Source organism: Babylonia areolata, chromosome 21, assembly GCF_041734735.1.
Source record: "Babylonia areolata isolate BAREFJ2019XMU chromosome 21, ASM4173473v1, whole genome shotgun sequence".
Taxonomy (NCBI): domain Eukaryota; kingdom Metazoa; phylum Mollusca; class Gastropoda; order Neogastropoda; family Buccinidae; genus Babylonia; species Babylonia areolata.
In genome coordinates this window covers 40606972-40624471 of record NC_134896.1, presented here as the reverse complement: position 1 = coordinate 40624471, position 17500 = coordinate 40606972, and the positions used below count along the sequence as shown (strand labels likewise).

General features: G+C 47.9%; 1 protein-coding gene across 1 annotated transcript in view; it reads left to right on the top strand.

The window, feature by feature from the left end:
• The window catches only part of LOC143296622 (uncharacterized), a 132148-nt gene that overhangs the window by 78793 nt on the left and 35855 nt on the right, over nt 1-17500 (top strand). The window contains exons 2-3 of the mRNA XM_076608652.1: nt 7726-9783; nt 9907-10234. Coding sequence (XP_076464767.1) covers nt 7726-9783; nt 9907-10234 — 2386 coding nt within the window. The remainder of the gene's footprint in view (nt 1-7725; nt 9784-9906; nt 10235-17500) is intronic.

Genomic DNA, 17500 nt, shown 5'->3' with positions numbered 1-17500 from the left:
TTCAGTCGCTAAAGAAGGAAGGATGTGTTTAGTTTGCTGGAGGTGCGCCATTTAGTTTTAGATGTGCTCTTCTTTCTGGATTTGTTGCAAATGATAGGGTTTTGAACAAACTCTTTTTTTTTTATATATATATATATATAAAAGAGTCGTTTATTTGAAGTAAAATGCATTATTGGAGGAATTGCTATAGATGCTGAAGCAAAATCGATGAATATTATTAAAGTTGATGATGACAAAGATTCTAATGGCGATAGATAGGGGCGGGAAGGGGGTGTCTGATTTATCACATGCTAGGTTGGATACATGTTTTGACCTGCCTCTGTCTGTCCGTCTTTCTCTGTCTTTGTCTCTTTTTTTCTCTGTCCGTCTGTCTGTTTTTGGGTGGTTGTTTTTTTTTTAATTTCATGTTTAACTTTTGCTGTTGTTGTTACTGTCTACAGAGTCAGTACCGACATTTTTTTTCTTCTTTTGTGCGTGTGTGTGTGTTTGTGTGTGAGTGAGGGCATGGTAATTTGGTATAAAGAAGCTTTCAGCTTATCCAGTTTATCCTCAGTATAGCATTCGTTCATTTTGTTCATCATTGTTCTGTCTGTCTCTGTCTGTCTGTCTGTCTGTCTGTCTCTCTCTTCCTCCCTCTCTCTCTCTCTCTCTTTCTCACATGTGCGTGCGCGCGCGTGTGTGTAGTGTGATTATGTATCCGTTTGTGAATGCATCCTTGCAGATATGTACAAGGTAGGTATAGGTAATCGCGAACAGCGTGTGATTGCGAACGATTCGTATACCGCCCCACTTCGAAGCGTTCTTAACGGTTTCATTTTATAATTTGTCTGCTTCGAACTTTTCCTAATACCTTAATGAGTATCCCTTTCAAGGAACCAGTCAAACATCAGCTATTTCTGGCTGTTTCCGCGCTATTTCTTCTCTTCGCACACCACTGCCGACCAACTTACAAACATACTCTCAAAATCCTAAAATCAAGGGAAGCAAATTGTAGGACTTTGAATTTTGACACAGTTTAAATTAGTTTTATTTGATCGGATATGTTGAATGCGCATTACCAGTGCTCGGAGAATTTAAGAAAGCATGTTGGTGACAGATCAGAACGTCAGTTTTAACACGAATCTGCAAAATATGTCGTTTGCAATTTAGATATTTTGACGTGAGTCTTATTTGCGAACGATGCTGTACAGTTACTGAGCACTCTCAAAAGAATGTGTTTGTGTACGATGTGGGTGTGTGTGTGTGTGTTTCAACGTCTGTTTGTGTGCATGTGTGATCAAAACCAACAATACAACAGTCCAGTGGGATGTTCCAATAATATGTTATGTCTAATGAGTTAAAGACCTACTTCTGTTTTAATTGTCTACATGTACCCAAAGCCATCGTTCACAATTACACGTGCCCGTTCGCGTTTACAATCAGGCACCCTTGCTATTTCAAACGACGACAAAATGTTGAAAAGAATGAGCAGACGAACTTTTCCCGGAGCAATCAGTCGTAGAAAGCCGTCAAAGACAAAAGAACTGCGTTTGACTGTCATTCAACATATTGTCTTTACAGTACACACGTTGAGCTGGTCACGTCGACTGGATTGTTCGCAATTTCCCATACCTATCCTATACAGTAAAAACACTTCCACTTGCGCGCGCTCTCGTGCGCACAAGAGAGAGAGAGAGAGAGGAGTACAATAGATTGTATATTTTTGTTTATAAAGTAGCTAAGTAGCTTCTTCTTCTTCTTCTTCTTTTATTATTATTATTTTTTTTTTAATAACCCCTTCCGGGTTAGTGTTGTTAACATTGCACGAGCAGTGTTGCTTTTTTTTCTTCTTTTAAAAAAAAAACTTTTAGTTAGACTGACCCCCTCGGAGGTTTAGACTGCCATCGTCAGAGGAAAAAAAAAAAGTGGGCTATGAAGGTCGAGGGGTCGAGAGAGGAGGTGATGGTCTAATAATACTCAACGTCTGGCTTTTAAGACTCTCAAAGTCTTCTGAGAGAGAGACAAAGAGAGAGAGAGAGAGAGAGGGGGGGGGGGGGATGAGTGTTTGACAGGCGTTGGGACTTGTACAGACGAGGAAAGAATATAAGTGGTTGAAATGGTTAGACACCCATCCTTCCACCCCAATCTTCCATACTCACACACACACACAAACGCGCGCGCGCGCGCGCACACACACACACACACACAAGCAGCCCCCCCCCTCTCTCTCTCTCTCTTCCTCTCTCTCTCTCTCTCTCTCTCCCTCTCTCTCTCTCTCCCTCTCCCTCTCTCCCCCTCTCTCTCTGTCTGTCTCCGTCCCTTCCCATTCTGTGGGGCTTTTTACATTGACAGGAAGGATATCACGAGATATCGATTGACTGAGCTGAGCGATTATGGAGAGGCTGCGAGTTTGTGTGTGTGTGTGTGTGTGGAGGGGGGGGGGATAGTGCGGGGGGATGGTGGTGGGTGGGGGTTAATGTGGTGTCCGTTCCAACTTTGTCACAGTCACGCTTTCGGTCTATGTGTTTCAGAGAAAAAGGTAGGGCCACGTTGTATATATATAGAGTGTCTCAAAATTTTAACAAGTTTTGAAGGCCCCTTTCCCTACACACACACACACACACACACACACACACACACACACATATATATATATATATATCATTTCAAACATGATGTGATCCGGCTGTGCAGTTGAAATTGATGGCATACTGAGGTAAAGAATACGTGTTCCATTAGGATCCGAAGGCTGAATTCTGTTCCGTCAGTGTCACAGAGTTTCAGACAGTTAGCTCCGTGCACTAGTGCGCGCACGCGCACGCGCGCGCGCGCTTGTGTGTGTGTGTGTGTGTGTGTGTTGTGCACTTTGTGTCTTCAGCAGGACTGGCGTGTTATCGCAATGCGCCTTGTAGGGTTCGAAAGCGTTCTGTATTATGTATTACAAATTATCTTATATATATATATATATATATATATATTGTCATTACTATCATCATCATCATCATCCAAAAAATAGGGTGGGTTCGGAGGGTGGCTGGCTGATAGAATATGATCTCTCGCCATGTTTTTTTTTGTGTGTGTGTGTTGTTGTTTTTCTGCGTCGTATTTAGGTCTTCTTCTTCTTCTTCTTCTTCTGTTTTTGTCACTTTTAGTTGTTAATCTCGTTGCGCGTATACGATATGTATGTATGTATATATATATATAGAGAGAGAGAGAGAGAGAGAGAGAGAGACACACACGCACGCACACACACACACACACACACACACACACACACATTATACATATTATACACATTCTAGCCGGTGGAGTGAAGTTTAAAAAAAACGACCTAACGGCTTTCGCCCTTCAGGTCAACAACAAAGTTTTTTCCGACAAGTTTTTTTTTTTTTTTTTCACAAGCTTGACAGCAGTGGCCTAGCCGTCTGTTGACGGTTTGGGTAGCCAGTTTCACATGGAATGATCTGCCGCTCACCGCCGATGAATAATTAATATATGAGTTTTAACGGCCCAGTGGCATGAGCAGGCCTGCATTTTAACTCCTCTCCATACGAACGGCGAAAGAGACGACGTTAACAGCGTTTCAGCCCAATTACCATCATCAAAATATTGCAAGCGGAAGGCTCTTATACTGAAGAGGTGACTGTTGACAAAGAATACCACAATTCTGACGACGGAAGCTAAAGGTTGGGTCATTCAGACGCCCACTGGACATCCGAGGGGTCTGTGTAGAGGAGAAGAGAGGACTGGTCGCACTGAGTGAGTTAATTGGAATCCCAGAGGGGTTTGTTGGCCTGGGTATTTGCGGGCCTTTAAGGTATTATAACTATTGTGTGTCCAGTGCTTTGGTCTGGGTTTGGTGATTCATGAGGGTTTGGTTGTTGGGGGAAGTGGAATACTGGGGGGGCGGTATGGGGGGTGGGGGGATCGTTCTGGGTGGAGGGTCCATCTGGCGTTCCAAGAGGGGGTCAGCTGGTCAGTTAACCTTGCAGGGTCTGTTTACAGGTCTGCATATATTTTTGTTTATAGGGGTGGGGGGTGGGGGGGGGGGGTGAGAAGGGGTTGGAACGCGCGCCTTTCACAGGGCCCCCGTTTATAGCACCACCAGCCGTGCAAGATTAATTTACAGCTGTACGCGGAGCTGGTAATCTGTAATAGACATCTACTCGTACCGTTGGTTTTGTTGGTGGTGTCTGATTGGAGAGCAGTAAAAATGAGGCGTGTGTGTGTGTGTGTGTGTGAGAGAGAGAGAGAGAGAGAGAAAGTGTGTGGGGGGGTGGGGGTGGGGGGGGGGGAGAGTGTGTGTTTTGTGTGTGTGAGAGAGAGAAAGAAAGAGTGAGTGTGTGTTTTGTGTGTGTATGTGTGTGTGTGTTTAAAGAGAGAGAGAGAGTGTGCGTGTGTGAGAGAGAGAGAAAGTGTGTGCGTCTGTGAGAGAGAGGGAGAGTGTGTGTGTGTGTTTGTGAGAAAGAGAGAATGAGTGTGTGTTGTGTGTGTGTGTGTGTGTATCATTAAAGAGAGACAGTGTGTGTGTGTGTGTGTGTGTGTTGAAAGAGAGACAGTGTGTGTGTGTGTGTGTGTGTGTTGAAAGAGAGACAGAGTGTGTGTGTGTGTTTGATTGTAGAGACAGATTCAGGTGTAATATTCATGCAAGGGCCATTGCCCGTCATGAATGGATACGAAACACAAATAAACATAGTAAATGAAGAATTTGAATATGAAGTTGCAATAGATCGGAAATTCTGTACTTTACAAGTACTTGTGTATACGTATAAACTGACAGATTCCTTGTGACACTTGAGAGAGAGGGTGCGGGGGGTGGAGATAGACTCAAAGAGAGAGAGAGAGAGAGAGAGCGCGTGCACGCATGCGTGTGTGTGTGTGTGTGTGTGTGTGTGTGTGTGCACGTTCTCTGAGTGCTAAAACCCTAGTTATCAAACACCACAAAATGATTTCATATGTTGATTCAGAATGACATTTTGGTGCAGGAGTGTATGTAACATCGTAAGATATATATATAGAGAGAGAGAGAGGGAGAGAGGACACAGACAGAAAGAGTCGGACACATGTAAGAGACACTAGAAAGAATTGAAAGTCGAACTGGAAGCTATCTGGTTGATGTGTATTTGTATTTGTATTTCTTTTTTTTCTTTTTTTTTATCACAACAGATTTCTCTGTGTGAAATTCGGGCTGCTCTCACCAGGGAGAGCGCGTCGCTATACTACAGCGCCACCCATTTTTTTGCTTTTTTTTTCCTGCGTGCAGTTTTATGTGTTTTTCCTATCGAAGTGGATTTTTTTTTTCTACAGAATTTTGCCAGGAACAACCCTTTTGTACGTTCGCTAAGTGCATGCTGCACACGGGACCTCGGTTTATCGTCTCATCCGAATGACTTAGCGTCCAGACCACCACTCAAGGTCTAGTGGAGGGGGAGAAAATATCGGCGGCTGAGCTGTGATTCGAACCGGCGCGCTCAGATTCTCTCGCGCGCTTCCTACGCGGACGCGTTACCTCCAGGCCATCACTACTCTCCGTGTAGTGGGAACTGTTACACACAGATCGACGGTGTGCTTGTCATGGTCCCACGTGTGTGTGTGTGTGTGTGTGTGTGTGTGTGAGTTCCTGCTCGTAGCAGTGGGTGGGGACTTTCATCGTCATTGTTTTCCTTTTGAAGTCAAGTCTTTGAAAGGGAACTGGGGAGCTGGTGGGCTGGGGAGTGGGGGGAGGGCGGTAGGGCTACGTAGGCAATACATACATGCACTCACATACATTTATGCGCGCGCGCGCACACACACACACACACACACACACACACACACACACACACGCGCGCGCTCTCGCTCTCTTTTGAACTCTCTGGCTCTGTCTCTCTTTTTCCCTCTCGCTCTCTCTCCCACACACACACACACACACACACACACACACACACACACACACACACACACACACACACACACCTCTTACGTGCTCACCAAACAAGTAAAGAGAGAGACAGACAGAGAGGTGTCAACCCCCCGTCTTTTGAACGAAGTTGGTCTACTGGCTGAACAATGCAGGCTGACTTGTTCAAGTTCGGATTTCAGATTCATCCTTTGTCTCCTCAACAAACCACACCCAATCGTTCGTCCCGCCCCCCTTTTTTTTTTTTTTCTTTTTTTTTTCTTTTCTTCCCGCCCCCCGCCCACCTCCCCCTCCATTTTGCAGATTGCTGGTGTGTGTGTGTGTGTGTGTGTCTGTATGTGCGTGTGAAGTGAAGAGTGATGTGAATGTGGGTGTTTGAGGTGGGGGTGGGGGGGGGGGGGGGGGGGGGGGAGAGGGGGGATTGGAACTGATGTCTAACTAGGCAAGTTTGTTTTTTTTTTGTTTGTTTGGTTTTTGTTGTTTTTTTTACCGCTTTTCCTACCGACTGATTATCTGATTCTCCCCCCCCCCCCACCCCGCACCCCAACCCCCTCCATCCTTCCGGTACAAACTGCTTCCGCTCACCTCCCCTCCTCTCCTCTCCTCCCACATCCACCTTCCCCCCCCCGCCCCCCCCCCCCCCCCCCATCCCCGCCCCCCAGGCCGCTTCCCTTCCTCCTTCCCTCCTCTCCGGCCACCCCCCCCCCCCAACCCTATCCTCCGCGTGTGCGCTGCCCTTCCTCTCTTCCCCCCCCGCCCCTCCAGTGAATGTGCTTCCGACGTACGCCTAGTGATTAACCTCGATCTATCTCTTTCTCCCTGTCTTTGTCTGTCTGTCTCTCTCTCTCTCTCTGTCTCTCTCCACTCACACATATACACAACACACACACACACACACACACTCACACACACACACACACACACACACACACACACACACACGTATACATGTGTATCATTCAAATTATGTATAGGGAAATATATATATATATATATAAATTATACACACTTGCGCGCTCACTCACACACACACACACACACACACACACACACACACACACACACACACACACACACACACACAGGTACTCTCACACACACACACACACACACACACACACACACACACACACAGGTACTCTCACACACACACACACACACACACACACACACACACACACACACACACACACACACACACACACGTACTCTCTCTCTCTCTCTCTCACACACACACACACACACACACACACACACAGGTACTCACACACACACACACACACACACACACACACACACACTCACACACACACACACACACACACACACACACACACAGCCTGCAGGCTGGCCGCCTCAGGTAATAAATAGGTATAATGCAGGGTGGTGTGGTGTGTCTGTGTGAGCTTGGCAGCAGTCCGTCTTGGCTTGTTCCTTCCTCCTCCTCCTCCTCCCCTGAAAAACAGGGCATAGTTTCTGTATCGACGGGCGAAAGACAGATGGGTCTGTGCGTATGTGTCTTCTTCGTCTGGGCTTCTTTTTTTTTTTCTTTTTTTTTTTCTTTGGGTGGAGGACTTAAAGAGAAGGTGGGAGACAGAGAGAGAGAGAGAGTACGTGTGTGTGTGTGTGTGTGTGAGAGAGAGAGAGTACCTGTGTGTGTAAGAGAGAGAGAGAGTACACGTGTGTGTGTGTGTGTAAGAGAGAGAGACAGAGTACGTGTGTGTGTGTGTGTGTGAGAGAGAGAGAGAGAGAGTACGTGTGTAGAGAGAGAGAGAGAGATGTATCTTGTCAGTCAGTAGCTATTTGACACGTGTCTACATTCAGACGTCCTGTGTGTGTGTGTGCAGAGGAAGAAGACATACAAGTCGACGCACAGCATCGGGTCTCGCAAGGCGACGGAGCGGGTGGTGACGTACAGCGAGAGTCTGCCCTACTACACCGACATGGTGCAGCAGTACCTCAACGAACGCGACCTGGAGCCCAGGAAGGCCTCGCCGGCCAAGTCGGCCTCCGCCAAGCCCCCCGCCTCCAAGAACCCGCCCGGCAAAACCTCCCCGGCCAAGTCCCCCAAGGCTTCTTCTTCTGCTTCTTCATCGTCGTCGTCGTCCTCCTCGTCGTCGTCATCTTCATCCTCCGCGAAGTCTCCAGCATCCTCATCCAGCAGCAGATCCCCAGCGGGCAAGTCGTCTCCCTCGAAGGCGTCGCCCGCGAAAAGCTCGCCAGTTAAATCCTCGCCCTCCTCCTCTTCCAGGTCGACCCCTGTCCGGACGTCAGTGACCAAACCCCCCAAATCCCCCGCAGTGAGGACGGGTAAGAGGTCGAACAGTGCGGAGTCCCCACCCAGCAAAAGTTGCCCCCCGGGCAGCAACAGCGGCAGCAGCCGGTCCCCTCAGGCCAGAACGGGCGGCGTCAAGCGCAAGAACAGCGATGACTCTCTGTCCAGCGAGGCCGGCGAGTCCAAGAGGCCCAGGGTGGAGAGCCGGGCGTCCTCTTCATCAACCAGGTCCCCCAGAACGGGCAAGACGGACTCCAGGATCAGCGTGGCCGAGAAGCTGAAGAAGATCTCGGCCAAGGCCGAGGCGGAGGAGAGCAAGAAACGAGCAGCCAGAGCCACGGGCGGCAAGAAGGCCGACAAGGCAGCCACCGCCGCCGCCAAGAAAAGCACCGACTCTGCCAAAGACGGCAACAAGAAGGCAGCGGAGAGCTCCCCAGCCGCCGGAAAGAAGGATGAGAGCCAGGCCGGCAAGAAGGCGACGGCAGCGGCGAAGAAGAAAGCCCCCCCGAAGAAGAAGAAGAAAGAGGAGAAGGAGATCCCCAGCCTGCTGTCCTTCATCAAGCCCAAGAGGGAGGCCAGCCTCTTCGCCAACGCCATGATGGACATCCTGTTCGAGAAGCCCCTGCCGGCCTCCCCGCGCAAGGAGCCCCGGACCCAGGCCAAGGCCGCCTCGGAGGGCTCCCCGACCAAGACCCCGCCCAGCCAGGCCCAGGACTCCATCCCCGCCAACGCCAAGAAGAAGCTGACCTTCGGCAACGACGAAGCTTCCTCCTCGAAAAAGTCCAAAAAAGCCGAAGGGGGCAAGAAAGCAGGAGTTGCCAAAGGCAACGCCAGCAAGAAGAAGACCACCGCCGCCGCCACTACGAAGAAGAAGGCGACGAAGACGACGGCGGGATCGACGAAGAAGGACCAGGCGGTGCGGGGCGGCAAGGTGGTGAAGCGGCGCAGCAAGAAGCGCATGGCCAGCCTCAACGCCCGCGCTCTCATCGTGGCCGAGCGCGAGAGCCTGCAGATGGTTCTGGAGCGTGCCGCCCGCACCGACCGCTACTGCGTGTCGTGGACACGCCCCCACGCCTCCTCCAACGCCTCCTCCTCCTCCTCCTCCTCCTCTATCCTGCCACACCGCTCACCCTCCTCCTCCTCTTCTACCTCCCACCCCCACACCTCCACAGCTCGCTGGGTGGACGGGTTGGGTAACTGCGGGGTCTGCTGCGCCGTGGGGCCGCCGCCGCCGCCGGGGCCGTCGTCCTCCGCTGCTGCCGCCAAGAAGGGGGATGGTGTGGTGGTGGGGGAGGGGATGATGGAGGTGTCTGGGTCTGTGTCGTCGCCCCCGTCGCATGTACCCGTGGCGGAGTCTAAAGCCGGGATGGTGGGCTTGCTGTCCCCATCCTCCTCCTCGGCCTCCGCTTCTTCTTCATCAGCATCCGCCCTGCAGCAGCAGCATGACAAGGACCAGCAGCAGCAGCAGCAGCAGCACGTGCACGGAGAGGAGCGTCCCTCCAGTGTTGTCGACGTGGTCACCTCCCACACCCCGCACCATGACCTCCTGGTCGGCAGCCTCTCCTCAGCCCCTCACCCCACCTCCGCCGCCGCCGCTGCCCACAACCACAACCACCACCTGCACCACCACCACCACCACCTCCACCACCACCACGCCCCCCCAGCCCCTGGAGCCAGCAGCAGCAGCACCTCCACTACCCCCCTTCTCACCTCTTCCCCCTCATCCTCATCCCCCGCCTCCTCACCCACAAAGAAAGCAACAGCACAGATCCTCAACGGAGCCACCACTGCGGGCAACCTGGGTGGTGGTGGTGGTGGTGGTGGTGGGGGGGGAGGCTTCGGGGGCGGGGGGGCCCTGGCGTTCGGCCACCACGGGGCCACCCCCTGCATGGGGCCCTGCCCGGGTTACTCGTACTCGCGCACGGAGGGCTACGTGACGGCGTCGGCCAGCTACCAGTCGTTCACGCTGAGCGGGATGGGAACTCTGAACCCCGTGCCGCTGATGGCTCCCCTGGCCCCGGCCTCCTTCCGCCCCTCCGCCTTCAGTGTTCCGCACGGCTACAACGTCAACATGCCCTACGGTATGTCCTCTGTGTGTGTGTGTGTGTGTGTGTGTGTTGGGGGCGAGGGGGGGTGCTTGGGGGGGCGTGTTTGTGTGTGACAATAACGGTGGTAGTGGTGGTAGTTGATGGCGATGATGTGGTGTTTTCTGTGGTTGCTCTCTCTCTCTCTCTCTCTGCGTCCTGGTGGGGTTGGAACGAGTCGTACGTGCGTGCCTGCGAGAGTGTGTGTGTGTGTGTGATAGAACACTGAACTGAACACAGAGAGAGAGAGAGAGAGAGAGAGAGCCAGTCTTGTCTATATTCGTGTGAGGCTAGTGCTTGTTGTGATTGTGACTTTTGTTGTGTGACACTTGTCATCGTTTTCTTGTTGTTTGGCGTCCGTTCTTAATTGTGTAACGTCAGTTATTATTGTGTGACTGTTCTTAATTTGTTGAACGTCTCTTTTTTTTTCTTTTTTTTTTTTTTTTTTGTTGTGTGACGTTTCTTCTACTTGTGTGAGGTCTGCTCATAGTTGTATGACGTTCGTTCCTGTTGTGTGACGTCTGTTATCGTTGTGTGACGTCTGTTACCGTTGTGTGACGTCTGTTCTTAATTGTGTAACGTTTGTTCTCCCGGTTGTGTGACGTCTGTTCTTAATTGTGTAACGTTTGTTCTCCCGGTTGTGTGACGTCTGTTCTTAATTGTGTAACGTTTGTTCTCTCGTTGTGTGACGTCTGTTCTTAATTGTGTAACGTTTGTTCTCTCGTTGTGTGACGTCTGTTCTTAATTGTGTAGCTTTTGTTCTCTCGTTGTGTGACGTGTGTTCTTAATTGTGTAACGTTTGTTCTCCTCGTTGTGTGACGTCTGTTCTTAATTGTGTAACGTTTGTTCCCTCGTTGTGTGACGTCTGTTCTTAATTGTGTAACGTTTGTTCTCTCGTTGTGTGACGTCTGTTCTTAATTGTGTAGCTTTTGTTCTCTCGTTGTGTGACGTCTGTTCTTAATTGTGTAACGTTTGTTCTCCCGGTTGTGTGACGTCTGTTCTTAATTGTGTAACGTTTGTTCTCTCGTTGTGTGACGTCTGTTCTTAATTGTATAACATTGACTCTAGTGTACCGTCTGTTCTTAATTGTATAACGTCTGTTCACGTTGTGTCACGTATGTTTTTAATTATTTAACGTTTGCTCTCGTTGTGTGTCGTCTGTTCTTAATTGTGTGACGTCTGTTCTTGTTGTGTGACGTCTGTTCTTGTTGTGTGACGTTGTATAACGTCTATTCTCGTTGTGGGACGTCGTGTTCTGAATTGCGTCGCGTTGTTTCTTGTCGTGTGACGTCTGTTCTTGTTGTGTGACGTGGTATAATGTCTATTCTCGTTGTGGGACGTCGTGTTCTGAATTGCGTAGCGTTGTTTCTTGTTGTTTGTTGTGTGACGTTGTATAACGTCTATTCTCGTTGCGTGACGTCGTGTTCTGAATTGCGTAGCGTTGTTTCTTGTTGTTTGTTGTGTGACGTTGTATAACGTCTATTCTCGTTGTGGGACGTCGTGTTCAGAATTGCGTAGCGTTGTTTCTTGTCGCGTGACGCCTGTTCTTGTTGTGTGACGTTGTATAACGTCTATTCTCGTTGTTGGACGTCATGTTCTAAATTGCGTAACGTTGTTTCTTGTTGTTTGTTGTGTGACGTGGTATAACGTCTATTCTCGTTGTGGGACGTCGTGTTCAGAATTGCGTAGCGTTGTTTCTTGTTGTTTGTTGTGTGACGTGGTATAACGTCTATTCTCGTTGTGGGACGTCGTGTTCAGAATTGCGTAGCGTTGTTTCTTGTTGTTTGTTGTGTGACGTGGTATAACGTCTATTCTCGTTGTTGGACGTCATGTTCTAAATTGCGTAACGTTGTTTCTTGTTGTTTGTTGTGTGACGTGGTATAACGTCTATTCTCGTTGTTGGACGTCATGTTCTAAATTGCGTAACGTTGTTTCTTGTTTTTTGTTGTGTGACGTGGTATAACGTCTATTCTCGTTGTGGGACGTCGTGTTCTGAATTGCGTAGCGTTGTTTCTTGTTGTTTGTTGTGTGACGTTGTATAACGTCTATTCTCGTTGCGTGACGTCGTGTTCTGAATTGCGTAGCGTTGTTTCTTGTTGTGTGACGTCTGTTCTGGATTCATAACATCTGTTGTTGTTGTGTCTGGTCGTGATTGTGTTTAAACGTCTATTCTTGTTGTGCGACTTACGTTCTTTAATTATGTGACGTCTCTTCTTCTTGTGTGGCGTCTTTTCTTAATTGTATGACGTCTCTTCTTGTAATGTGAAGGCTGTCTTTTGCTGTATGTCCGTAAACCTATTGTGAAGCATCTGCTCCATTGGATGAAGCGTCCGCAGGTCTCTTTCACGTGAAGTCTGCCCGTAATTATGTGTGGCGTATGTCCTGTAGAATGAAACTGAGAAAGAGTGACAGAGTGGAAGGGAGTGGTGATGAACATTCACCAGTGAGAAACAAAACACACACGCACACACACACACACACACACACACACACACAGAGCCGTGAACCAACGCTTCAAAATTACATTCTTAATGCAAAACGTCAACTCATTTCAGTTGAAAATAAATACGTAAATTTTTTGCCTTCGCATGTAGCATGTTTGTGGAAGGGAAAGAACCGGCAAATAATTTGTCCAGGGTTTAAAAATGCACAAGCATGGTGGTTGTGATGGAAACAAAGGCCTCATTCATTCCAAACACAGAAAAAAAAAGGGGGTGGGGGGGAGAGACAGACAAGAAAACAGTAAATCTATTTCAGGTGCAGAATAAAATGCTCAGAGATGCAAGCTTTGAAAAAAGAAAATTTAAAAAAAAGAAAAAGGGGGAAAGAAAAGAAGAGAGAGAGAGAGAGAGAGATCCTGGATCTTTTCTTTTTACGCATTTTTTTTCGACTTTTTTCCTCAACATTTTATACATCTGACATATATATATATATATATATATATATTATACAGATCTTATTTATTTTCTTATGTTTCTATGTTTGTCTATCTTATTTTTGTCCTTGTTGTTTTGCTTCTAACGGCTGCTCTCTAGAATGTCATAGGCTATTTGATGTCATTTTCAACAAAGTTGGTTTTTTTTTTTGTCTGAATTGTTTTAGAATACATGTTTTTAATCAAAACGCCTTAATATATTTTAATCATAACGTCGTGGCAACCTGCAGGGATTGAGAATGAAGCCTACCGTGAGTCGGTTGGAATTTTGTCATGGTTGCTGTTCCAGCTGCTGTTGACGCAGTACTAGTATGTTTGTTTGCAACCCAAAAGTTGTTTATTCCACCAGGAATCCGGGATAATGTTTTAAGGATTTATGTATGGATTTCCATCCACCCTTTGTGAGTTTTTTCCAACATCACGACAGTGTGCGAATGAGGAGAAAGATTTACAATGGAAAAAAAAAAAAAAAAAGATGAAATATAATTTAATGTTATTTTGCGGGTTGGTTTTATCTCCGACAAACCGGCTTTCAGCTTGTTTTCAACAAGCAGGACGAATGTGTCATACAGGGATCTTTCTTTTTGTTCTTTCTTTCTTTCTTTCTTTCTTCTCTCTCTCTCTCTCTCTGTCTCTGTCTCTTTGTCTCTCTCTCTGTCTTTCTCTGTCTCTCTGTCGTCTCTCTATCTCTCTGTCTCTCTCTGTCTCTCTGTCTCCCTATCTCTATGTCTGTCTGTCTGTCTGTCTGTCTCTCTCTCTCTCTCTCTCTCTCTCTGTCTCTGTCTTCGTCTCTCTGTCCTCTCTCTGTCTCTGTCTCCCTGTCTCTATGTCTGTCTCTCTGTCTCTGTCTCTCCCTCTGTCTCTCTCTGTCTCTGTCTCTCTGTATCTCTCTCTCTCTCTGTCTCTATCTGTGTGTGTGTGTGTGTGTGTGTGTGCACGACTCCCATATGCCCCCCCTAGGCGTGCTCCACAAAAACGTTAGCAGGCCAAACCGTTGTGCGGGCGGTGTCGATGCCTTGATACGACGCACTACACACACATTCCTCGTTGCCCGCGGACGTGCCGCATTACATTTTCTTGCGCCGGGTTGCATTCTTGACGATCTTAGCTCAGCAGCGCTTTGCATGCTTTGCGTAAAAATTAAAAATAAATAAATAAATAAATAAAAATATCCCCAGTCTATGCAGATGAATGCAAACCAGCCTTGCTCCTTTGACAAGAGTGTTCTGGTGAGAGAGTAATGGTGAGTTCGATAGAGGCTTTATAATATTAATGATAATGATAAGAATAATAATATAACAGTAATGATAATAATCACAATCACAATAATACACACAACAAACCAAAACAGCAGTAACAGTGATAACGTTAACGCTAATGGTTAATAATAACGATAAATAGCTGACTCAACAACACACTAAAGCGAGGATAAGAATTAACGATCCTTGGACGTTTTTGAGAAGAAAAAAAAAAGAAAAAGGGTAAGGTAATTATGCTTCTTCTAACAGCGCCGTGGAAAAGAAGGGGAAGGGGGAGGGGGGGCGGGCGGGCGGGGAGAGGAGGGGGGTTGTGTGTGTGTGTGTGTGGGGGGCGGGGCGTGGGGGGGGGGGGGTCTTCGTTGCAAGAAATAAGTTTGGTGCGCCACCAACTATCCTCTGCTTTCTGTCTCTGTCCAGATAGACCTTCCTGGTTTTTAATTGAAGGCCAGATTGCACTGTAACTCATGTCCCCCTTTCCCGCATCAGTGTGGGTGCTGTGAATTGGCTAATTAGATGCTGTTGGGTTTTGTGTGTGTGTGTTAAAAAAATAAATAAATAAAAATAATATATATGTGTGTGTGAGTGAGTGTGTGTGTGTGTGTGGCTTTTTCCTTGTTTCATTTTTATGTTTTGTTTTTTTCTTAATTAGCAGTAGTATTATCGTTCTTATTATTTTGTTTGTGTGGTGTGTGCGTCTCCCCCCCCCCCCTCTCTCTCTCTCTCTCTCCCTCCCTCTCTCTCTCTTTCTATCCCTCCTCCTCCCCCTTCTCTCTCTCTCTCCCTCCTCCCCCCTCTCTCTCTCCCTCCTTCCTCTCTCCCTCTCCCTCCCCCCACTCTCTCTCTCTCTCTCCCCTTCCTCCACCCCCCCTCTCTCTCTCTCTCCCTCCTCCACCGTCTCTCTCTCTCTCTCCCTCCTCCCCCCCTCTCTCTCCCTCCCCCTCTTTCTCTCCCTCTCTCTCTCCCTCACTCTTCTCTCTCTCTTTCTCTCCCTTTCTCTCCGTCCCTCCCTTTCTCTCGCCCTCCCTGTTTGTCTCTCTATCTCTTCTTCACTCTTCTCGTTCTCTTTCCCTTTCTCTATCCTTCCTCCCCCCCCCTCTCTCTCTCTTCTCTCTCTCTCTCTCGTTCTCTCTCTCTTCTCTCTCTCTCTCTCTCTCTCTCTCTCTCGTTCACTTTTTTTCCCCTCGCCATTTCCTTTCAAGTTGTGTCGTATCCTCTTAAAGGACTTTTTTTTTAGGGACTGCACCGAGCGAAGAGCTGAATTCTGAAGAGAGAGAGAGAGAGAGAGTGTGTGTGTGTGTGTGTGTGTGTATGTGTACCTTGTGGGGGCGTGTGTGTGTGTGTGAGGTAGAGGGGAGGGAGGGAGAGAGAGAGGGGAGGGTAGGGGGGGGGGGTGGGAGTGAGGATTTCAACAGCACCACTAAACGAATAGATCATCGAAATAAATGAATGAACAGATTATTGAATAAACAGAAGCCACTGACTGGTTATCTCCAAGAAATATACTCCGATTATTTATGTTATGTGATAGATGATGTAGACACGTACGTGTTTCTGTTCGCAGTCTGACATATTAATTATTAGATGTATCTCCATCACAGTCTCTGTCTGCATGTCGATCCCTCACTCCTCAATCGCTTCTTCCATCTCGCCCTCCGCCCCCCCCCCCCTCCCCCTCCCTCCCCCCCGTCTCTCCCTCTCTCTCTTTCCTTTGATTCCTCCCTCTCTCACTCTTTCTCCCTTTCTGTCCGTCTCCGTCCCTCATTTATCTCTCTCTGCCTCCCCCCCCCCCCTCTCTCTCTATCCCTCTCTCTCTCTCTCTCTCTGCCTCCCCCTCTCTCTATCCCTCTTTCTCTCTCTCTCTGTCTCACCCCCTCCCTTCTTCCCCCCCTCCCCTCGTCTCCCTTCTATAAGTTATGAATGATTTTCAGCATAATAGTTATTGGAGATCTGTCCATTAAAATGCAATGGTGATGATGATGATGATGATGACAACAATAATAATAGCAATAATAATTAAAATAATTATGATTATGATAATTATGATATAATAACAATGATAATTACAAGAAGAAAAACAATGAAAATATCACCGTAAATGAATTTCTTTTCAATGTGGAGTTCGTGAAGAAGAACAAGAAGCAAGCTGGTTCACCATTTAATCAGCAAGCAAACTGCTGCTGGCCATGAACGCCGTTAATTGTTCCACTCACTAAATTGTTTCCACAACCGCCGCCACCACCGCCACCACCGCCACCACCACCCCCATCGCTACCTGCACCTTCTTCTTACCCCCCGCCCCCCTCCCACCCCCTCGCCTCGTCCTTCCTCTCTCCGCACACACACACACACACACACACACACACACACACACACACTCTTTCCCCCTCGCCCTCATTTTCTTGTTCGATCTTTGCCCAGCCTGAGACAATGTCGCTGCTTTTCAGTGCGTGTTAAGTCTCCTTGCGACAGTGCTGTGTGTGTGTGTGTGTGTGTGTGTGTGTGTGTGTGTGTGTGAGCATGCGCATTTGTGCTGTAGCGTTTCTTATTGTCTGTGTGTGTGTGTGTGTGTGTGTGTGTAATCATCGATCATTGCCTGATCCCAAGTTACAACCTTCACCGCCGCCTCAAGGTTCCTGACAACGAGAAGTGACGTCGTGCAAACCCTCTAGCTGACTCACTTGTGTAAACAAAGTGAGTCTATGTTATAACCCAGTGTTCGGTTGTCTGTGTCTGTGTCCGTGGTAAACTTTAACATTGCCATTTTCTCTGGAAATACTTTTGTCTGCCAATAACAAATTTGGCTTAAACATAGTATGAAAGAAGAAGAAAAAAATTCTTCACAGTCATATACCACTGATAGGTTTGTAAGTCTCCTGAATTAAGCTGTATTTCCGGATCATTAGCGGTTCATTTCGTTGAGATCAAATCAGTGTGCTTGCTTTGGAACTCAGCATGCACGGTTCGATCCCGCCGGCATGCCTTTTTCCCCCCAAGCTTATTCTGTATATCATATTTAATACAGAACACTTTTTAACGATTTGTTAATCTCTCTCTCTCTCTCTTTTTTGT